The sequence below is a fragment of the Borostomias antarcticus genome, assembly GCF_949987555.1.
Source record: "Borostomias antarcticus genome assembly, chromosome: 4".
Lineage (NCBI taxonomy): Eukaryota > Metazoa > Chordata > Actinopteri > Stomiiformes > Stomiidae > Borostomias > Borostomias antarcticus.
The window spans coordinates 20629816-20639132 of record NC_140237.1 but is presented as its reverse complement, the minus strand read 5'-3'; the positions used below and the strand labels follow the sequence as shown (position 1 = coordinate 20639132).

General features: G+C 46.0%; 1 protein-coding gene across 1 annotated transcript; it reads right to left on the bottom strand.

Moving 5' to 3' along the window:
* Nucleotides 1-1097: 1097 nt before the first annotated feature.
* Nucleotides 1098-7691, bottom strand: wt1b (WT1 transcription factor b; the record flags this gene model as incomplete). The annotated part of the gene is made up of 9 exons (XM_084437226.1): nucleotides 1098-1219; nucleotides 1656-1748; nucleotides 2021-2110; nucleotides 2276-2423; nucleotides 2616-2724; nucleotides 3069-3149; nucleotides 4631-4730; nucleotides 5398-5520; nucleotides 7265-7691. 9 exons carry the CDS (start codon nucleotides 7689-7691, stop codon nucleotides 1098-1100), a joined length of 1293 nt encoding a protein of 430 aa, XP_084293352.1.
* Between the last annotated feature and the right edge of the window lie 1626 nt (nucleotides 7692-9317).

Sequence of the window (9317 nt, the reverse complement as noted above, 5' to 3'; positions counted from 1 at the left end):
TATTTCCGTGGCATGACTAGCTTCCGTCCTACCAGTCCTGAACAGAAGCAAGCCAGCCACGCACATAAGCCAGGCTTGACCTGGCCTGGTTCTTCCCACCCTCTATTTAACCAGGAAAGTTGACATTGGCCAGGGAAAGTGTTCCAGGGACCTACAATGGTTTTCAAGTACGAATTACAGCAACCTGATTGAACTCAAGGAGGTGTGTGTGTGTGTGTGTCTGGAGGGGGGGGGGGCTACATTACTCCTCCAGATGGGGCAGATACAGCCAGTCAGTAGATAGAGCTGACACTAAGGTATGTGTCTTTCCTAATGAGATTTATAGAGGTCCAGATGTTCCTCATTATGGAGATGTGTGTCGGAGATTTAGGAGGGTGAGACTCTGCACCTTGTCAGAGTCACCGAGGGGTGCTGCTCTACCATCTGACCCCACCCCCAAAGGCTGGCCTCCTAACCTTAGCACACCCCCCATCTCCACACACACAAGCACGCACACACACACACAAGCACACACACACACACACACAAACACACACAAACACGCACACGCACACACACACACACACACACACACACACACACACACACACATGTCCACTAAACAACAATATGGATCAATATTAAATTTAATATTCTTACAAAAACTATAAAATGACTGTTTAAAACAGCAATAATGCCAAATATATACAAAGCAGTTTAGTGAGTTTAATGTGAATGGTGTACTGTAGGTTACTGTAACAATAAAAAAAAGACATTTTCACATTCCCTTCAGTAATTAACGTTACAGTATTCCTCTCTGTTTAACTTGTTGCCTTACAGGACAAGTGACATTGTCTGTTTCCTAACTCCAGTTTACACGGTCCAGCACATTTTCATAGTGACAAAATTATTGTAACACGACATGAAGACAAGTGCAAGTATCATACAATAATCAAGATAGTACATTCCATATCAACTTATCCATCAGTAGATTCATAATCCTGGCCGAGACTGAAAGGGAGAGAACTCCCCATGGTCATCATCATCATCATCATCATCATCATCACCATCATCATCACCATCATCATCACCATCATCATCATCATCATCATGGCTGTTTAGATGGCAGAGTGCAGCTTGGTGAGATTCCTCTGGTGCATGCTATGGTGACGCACCAGCTCATCTGAACGGGCAAACTTCTTCTGACAGCTGGACCAGCGACAGGTGAAGGGCTTCTCACCTGATGGGAGGAGGAGGAGGAGGAGGAGGAGGGGGAGGAGGAGGAGGAGGGAGAGGAGGCAGAAGGGAGAAGGGGAGGAGGAGAAGGGGGAGGAGGTAAGGAGGGAGAGGGGTCATGGTAGGGGAAGTGGAGGAGGAGAGGAGAGAGGGAGGAGGTGAAAGTGGAAGAGAGAAGGAGGTGTCAGGCAGGGGTCATATGATGGCCAATAGGGGAGGCGGAGGGGAACATTCTGCTAGAAGGTGTTTTTGAGTGGCTTGTGATTAAGCCTAGAACAGAGAACGATGGTCTCTTATTTGCCAACACAACAACTACATTACACACCTAACAGCATGGTGTCTGACATCCACAGTGCATTGCTCGTTATTACAATCGCTTTTTTCGACCACAACATCGACGCACAAGGGAAAAGTAGAAAGTAAGGAAAAAGCATACGCACTTGTTTTACCTGTATGAGTCCGAGTGTGTGTCTTAAGATGGTCTGACCGTGAAAACTTTCGCTGGCACGTCTCGCACTGAAACGGTTTCACTCCTGCACACGGAAGGGGGAGAGAACAGGGAGGGAGGTGGGGGAGGGTGAGGGGAACATGATGGAAGGGAGGGAGAGGAGGGGTTAAGAGTTTACAAATACAACCGCGGAGAAGAGGGAGTGATTCTTTGAGAGAAATAGAATGGAATGTATAACAAGAGAGAGAGAGAGAGTGAATGATGGAGAGGGGAAGAAAGGGAGTGTGAGAGAAAAAGAGAGATGGAGAGATAGAGAGAGAGAGAGAGGTCAAGGGAGGGCTAGGCGGATCTCTTGACCTGTGTGTCTGCGTTGGTGTCTCTTCAGCTGGTCTGATCTTGAGAACCTCCGTCCGCAGTCTGTGAAATCACACTGATACGGCTTCTCTCCTGCAGCAGCAACATCATCATCATCATCATCTTTATCCTCCTCAACCTTCTCCTCCTCTTCATCATTATCATTGTACTCAATGTGAACATATGAACTCAATAACAGAGAAGTATGTTTGGAAGTGGTGTATTATCTGTCAAGGCAGTGGTCGCTGTTCCTCTCACCAGTGTGTTTTCTGCCGTGCATCTGCAGGTGGGACAGTTTGAAGTACCTCTTGCTGCATCCAGGATAGGCACACACAAACGGACGCTTCTCACTGGGCTCTGAGGACTTCACCGCTGAGGGGGGGATACCTGGAACACGCCGGACATCCTGAGAGAGAGAGAGAGACAGAGAGAGAGCGAGAGAGAGAGAGAGAGAGAGAGAGAAAGAGAGATAATAGAACATTGGGATATGCAGCCTATCGTTTCATTGTGTGCGTGTTTGAGTATGTGTGTGTGTGTGTGTGCATTTGTGTGTGTGTTTGTTTGTGTGTGTGCATGTGTGTGCACTCCGAACCCTGACCTGTAGTCCTCTGAAGACGCCGTGTGTGTGGATGTGGTACTGGGCACTACAGCTGAGGACCACAGGAGGAGCGGGGGCTGTGGGGTCACTCTCATAGCCGGTCCCATGACTACCAGAGAGGAAGGGCAGATCATGGTTAAGGAAACCAAGGAAACCAACCAACCAACCAACCAAGGAAACCAAGAGCTCTCTCAGAGAGAGAGAGAGAGAGAGAGAGAGAGAGAGAGAGAGAGAGAGAGAGAATGTAGAAAGGAAAATGGATAATACTAACTGATGGCCCTGACATGAAATTATGCTTGACTTACATAACTTCACATCCGCAGTTATACACAAATAGAGAGAAAGAGAGAGAGAGACTTGTTGTACTTGGATCCCCTTCCTGTAATCGTTGGCTCCCCCCGATTGTGGTCATATGGTCTTGAGACTGATCAGCCGTGGCGCAGATGGACCTACCTTTTGATGGAGGAGCTGAGGGTATTGACCGGATTCCACGCCACACACTCCAGCTGAGACGCCATTTGGTACAGGTTATCACTGAGGGAGACACGCAGACACAGCTGTCAAGGTACATGGGAAGTTCATTAATTGGTCCTTATTCCACTAGTATTTTCAGTACTATTGTGTAATAAGATGTTACTACATTTATCTTTTGGGGGAAATGGAGGAGACACAGGAGGAATATTCCACTCAAGAGAATACCAGGGGGAGACGGGGTCCCGAAATTCCCCCTCTCCTTCCTCTTCCCCGCTCACTCCCTCTTCCCCTCTCCCTGTCCTCCCCCTGTTTCAGGATGTGGATACTGAACAACGAGGACGAACTTCACATCGCTGGTTTATTAACGCATTCTGTCCACCCACTCCTTGCTGGCTTTATTGCAAACCCTGGGCTGTGAGCCATTCTTCACCGTGGCAGACGATTGCGCAGACACACACACACACACACACACACACACACACACACACACACACACATTGACTCATACACCCACCCACACACACACACACACACACATACACATGATATACACACTGTAAGGGTGAGTCCGCCGTGCCTAGCACTGTACGCCACGGAGCGGGGCATGACATCACTCTGTCCTCACAGTATCATTAGAGGAGGAGGGAGACTGGTTCAGGGGAATTTTGGATTGTAACACATTCCAGGAAGGGTCCTTGAATGCTAGGGGGAGGAGGGGGTGAGGGAGGACTAATCTAATCAGCTCTCAACTATGGTTTTAACTATGGTGTGCTTTTCATCTGAGGAGCTCCCAGCTCTCGAGGAGCCACTAGGGAGGAAGAGAAGGGTCTACTGTCAGGGGGAACCGTCCTCTCTTATCAAGCCCTGTTCCGCTTATTTGGGTTCCTCGCGTTCCCCCACTCCAATAACAAACCAGGAGCTCTGGCTATATTTGTATTTGCCATGCAGACATGTTTTGAGTGAAACATCCCCACGGTTTAGTCAAGTTCAAAGACTGATAGGATTCCCAGCTTTGCCTTTCCACGAACCCCCCCCCCCGCACACTCAATTCCCCATCTTGCTCTGCAATTTTACCCTATTTTTTCCTCTCTACCTTTCCTACCGTGTCATTTTTCACCTCCTCCCCTCCTCTCCCATCCCTCAGTCTCCTCACCCCTGGCCCTTTTCCCCAGCCTCTCTCAGACTCAGAGGGAGACCGGCGGTAGATCAGGCAGCGTTTGTTTTGGCCTGCTGTGCACTTCTGGGCATCACTTAACCTTGGAGCGGACAGGCTAGGCCTCTCACAGCAGACGGCACAGGGCTTAAACTCAAGACCACTGTGAATTTACACCAGTCTATAAAAAAAACCAAGTGATTCAGTAGCACATGGAAAGATAAATAAAGATAACGTTCTGTTATGGAAAAAGAGTTTGGGAGAGTTTAAGACTCCATTGATGATGATGATTATGATGATGATGGTGGTGTGGTGGAAAAGCAGGGTGACAGAAATAGGGGCAGGTTAGGGCTGACAGGGTTTAGGGTAGGAGCAGAGGAGGGGGTACCTGTTATAATTCCTCAGCAGTAGAGCTTGACTGCTCGGACAGGACTCTGAGGGGTTGTGACAGCCAAACATAGGGGGAGGGCCGGGGTACTGCTGGTCCACTGTATATAACAAACAAACAAACAAACAATGTCAAAACAACTGGGCGATCTGGATAATCCCACATGCATTGGCTCTTAATCCACTCAAACCATATTATAGGGTTACACAACTCTCGGTCTGGCACTCTTACACACACAAACACACACACACACACACACACACACACACACACACACACACACACACACACACACATAATACTAGAGAGCTCTCAGAGGTGATAATGTAAACCATTTCAAAGCGATAGTGAACCCATGAGTCTATTTCAAAGGGAGAAGGGAAGTATGTGGTTCATGTAGTTTATTGGACCCCAGGTGGTTGTCAACATTCCAGCCTGTCTGTCATAAAGTTGTTTCGTCAAGCTATCATCCTCAAATCATTAATTGGTGCAAAATGAGCAGAAAATTAATTGAGAGAAAAGAGGGGGAGAGTAATAGAAGTAGAAGGAGAGAGAGAGAAATAGAGGGTGGGTGGTGAGAGATAGACAAAGAGAGAGAGAAAAGAGACTGATAATGTAGAGAGGAAAATGGATAATACATCATCACCCTGACATAAAAGTATGTTTGACTTACATGATCTCACATCTATAGGTTTATTTCACTTGCTGACCGTGCACATACACAAGTACAGAGCTGTCACACATAGTGAGGACATTGGGACAGTTACCCATGGTTGTGGGGGGTGACAGGGGGTCCTCGTGTTTGAATGAATGGGTGGAGAGCTGGGGGGAGTGGTGGGAGGCGGTGTGACCATAATTGGGAGCGCCGTCGAAACTTAATGTCCCATAACCTGAGAGAGTGAGAGAAATACACTGTAACATTAGCATGCAAGCACACACACACTCACACACACACTCACACACACACATGACCCCGGTGGGGTATGGGTCAAGGGGAGTGTTGGACACTTCCTGAGAAGATTGACTCATCTTACATACTTAAATCATCAGGGTGCGCAAAGCACAGCATTGACCCGCGAACCACTTCATCAAAAACTACTTTCTCCAGAGTAAACAAAGAGCCAATAGACCAGTCCCAGACAGGCTGGACCCCATGAATTATGATATGTTACAGACAGTTTAGTGTTACATTGTTTACAGCAATTCCAACTTTTGTATCACATCAAACTAGATAAAATCTATTGCAGTGTGCATGAAACTAGGAAATTAAGTTTGAATTAAGATAGATCACTGCTAGGTTCCTCTGGCTTGTCTTGAGAGGTCAAAACCAGACCCAACTTGGGGGGGAAAGTCCCAAAATACTAATGGGAGTAATAAAGTAAGCCATAACTCAGCTCCTTTGTCATTTCAACATTTGTTTTCAAACAAAAATATGGGATTTGGCAGTTGGAGACCAATACTGACCCATTATATTCTTCTTGATAATTTGATTTGTTGTTTTGCCAAATTAAAATCACCAGCCAAGGTAACATCCTTTCCCACGGCCTGACGGCTATGTATGGATCCCCAACCTTGACTCTCCCAACGGAGGCTCTCATCATGGTTGAGAAAATAAAATCACTGTCCTACAGTAAGAGTGACCCTTCACCGTGTTCACATTTTGGAAGATGAGTTGTATTTTTTTTTTTAAATCAACAAAACATGTCATATGATTATTACTATGCACGTATCATTGTTATTGTAAACTATTGCATAGTTATGTGTATTCCATTAAATGTGAAATAGTTAAACATTTGTTTCTTAAGTACAAACTTACATCTTTTGGATTCTGATAGGAAATTTAAAGTGTTACAGTATCCTATAAAAGGAAACAATATCAATAACACATATCTTCCAATAACATGGTATTATTCAACACAAATTGTCTTTCAATCCAGGTCAAAATTTCAACTGTACAATTACAAGGTTAGCATTGGGTAACATGGTAATATTTCAAATATAATTCACAAAGTCACTTCATAGTACAGTATATGTATACATTACATACGTTTCGGAATAAAATAACACATCCTCTTTTGTGACGCAAAAAATGTGAAATGTGAAAAGTATTGCGAAATACTGAGTGATACTGTATCTCTGGGCTGTGTTATTCGGTCAGGAGTTGGGTGATCAGAAGCTGACAGGCCTGTTTGGGTTGTGTTATTCGGTCAGGAGTTGGGTGATCAGAAGCTGACAGGCCTGTTCCTGTTATAGGACAGAATGACCCTGTGTAGCACATAGCTTCCTGTTCAGACACAACACCAGGGTTAAGCCCCAAACACAGATCTAAACCCCACACAAATGCCTAGGCTAAAACACACATGTGCATGCACACACACACACACACACACACACACACACACACACACACACACACACACACAGGAATTTCCGAATGTGGAAGTTTAAGACAAAAACACAAATACACAAACCACAAGGCCTCTTATCAAAGACATAGACTAACCTCTGGAAAAACATTGAAACGGTGATGACGAGGAGGCTAGGTGTTAGCGGACACTGCTAGTGCAGTGACAGTGTTAGGGAGGTTTGAGGTGTGCACCCCCCAGAGAGAGCAAAGGAGGGCAGTGTGCTTACCCTGGTTCCTGGGTGCTGGAGGGCTGTCTACGCAGCCGGGGAGGTAGGCCCCGTTAGGGAACACCCTGGTTTGGGTGGCCGCTGGCTCCCCGAAGGCCCCGACCCGACAGGGCCCTGTCCCTGTGAACTGTCCGGAGAAGTGCAGCGTGAAGGCCCCAAGGCCGCAGTGAGGGTCCTCCAGGGGGTCTGTGGAGCCCCAGCCGGGCTCCTGCTTGATGAGAGAGTGATGGGAGGGCAGGGATCCGTAGGGAGAGCCAGGGTGGAGGTCCAGGAGTGGGGCCCACTGAGGGGCACCTCCGACCGGCAGGCCACAACCGCCGCTGCCGCCCGGCAGGGAGGGTACGGAGGGCACGGAGGACAAGAGGGAGCTCAGGTCCCTCACGTCGGACCCCATGGAGCCCATCGCCCCATACGACTCCGTCAGCATTAAGAAAGGATGTAGTGCCAGATGATTAGAGATGAAAACACGGTAATTTTCTCACCAACACGAAAGCCAGGAGGACCAAGATTCTAAAGTAACTTGCCAATCGCCAGAGGAAGTGCTATTCAACCGACCAAACAACCGATGAGCGACCAGAGTAGAGCGACTGAAAAAGCAAGGTCCAAAGAAATTAGAAAAAACCTTTGGGACATTCTCTCCTTAAAACAGTTCAGCTCAGGGATCCATGATTCTCTCGTCCCGGGGCCGGTCTGAGTAAGCAGAGCGCGCGTCGATGTGGAGGCTGAGAGCTGAGGGTTCCAGCAGAATCCCCGGTTAGTGGAGGGCCCAGTCTACAGGGTGTCACTACCCCGTGGATGGTGTGCCTTGTAGGAGTGGGAGTAGGTGGGGGGGGGGGTAGCTCCTTGTCTCTCTGTCTCTGAGGTTGTCTGCTTTTCCTTACTCTACTGAAGGCTCTAATACTGCCTTACTCACCAGACAGGGGGAGGAGCAAGGGCGGGAGGGGAGAGGGGATGACTCCCTGGCTTCATCCACCACAGACACACACAGCACTTTCTGTTGTTATTCTCGATTTGCTATTCTGACTGATTTCACCATTCTTAAGTATGAGTGGGCAGTGTGTGTGTGTGTGTGTGTGTGTGTGTGTGTGTGTGTGTGTGTGTGTGTGTGTGTGTGCGTGTGGATGTGCGGGAGTGGCGTGTGAGTGTGTGCATGAGTGGTGTGTGAATGTGTGTGTGGGTGTAAGGATTTCGATAATAATTTTACCATATCAAATCAAATACAATGATCATTGATTAAATGATGAATTTATGAAATTGTGTATCAAATAATTAATTATTCGAAGAGTATTTCACAGCTTACAGAATTGCAGTCTCAGCATTCAACAGTGAGAATATTAAACATTCTTATCTTATAATTCTGATGCAATAGCATTATATTTCAAAGCGTCTGAGGTAGGCCTACCACACAATTTGATAACATATTTAATTTGATTGAAATGTATTAATTAAGTTTGGAACCAAATAAAACCGACAGTTCTAGAAAACCTATAGATTAGGCCATCTTTAGTTCGAAAAGGCCTATTTCATGCTCTGTGCATAAGCTATCCTGTCCTACATTTTTAATAGAATACAGTAGTCTAGATCTAGAATGATGATTTGAGCGTGTAAAACTGTCACTTCTGTTGCAGTACCAGCAACATCGGAGCAAAAACTTAACGAACATGTACCAATTAATAAACAAGCTTTTAGGGTGAACAACTATAGGCTATAGGCTATATAGGAAATGTGATTGTAACCAGCAATGGCGTGGAAAATGTATGGGCCTCATTTAGCGCTGTCTAGTTCAAGATTAGGCTAGATAGGCTACATAACATATTATATTTCTATAACAATTATTTTTATTCAATTTCAGAATACAATCCTTAGAATACAATTTTTATTTTTTTTAATACATTTTATACAAGTATTGGTCAAAGATTAGCCTATGCAAAAGTTAATTTAAATGAGTTATAATTGAATATTCTGACATAATTTCTATACAACAACATGGATTATGTTGACAGTATCGTAAATTGCTTCGGAGTTCCCTCAACAACTGCACCAATAATAATTG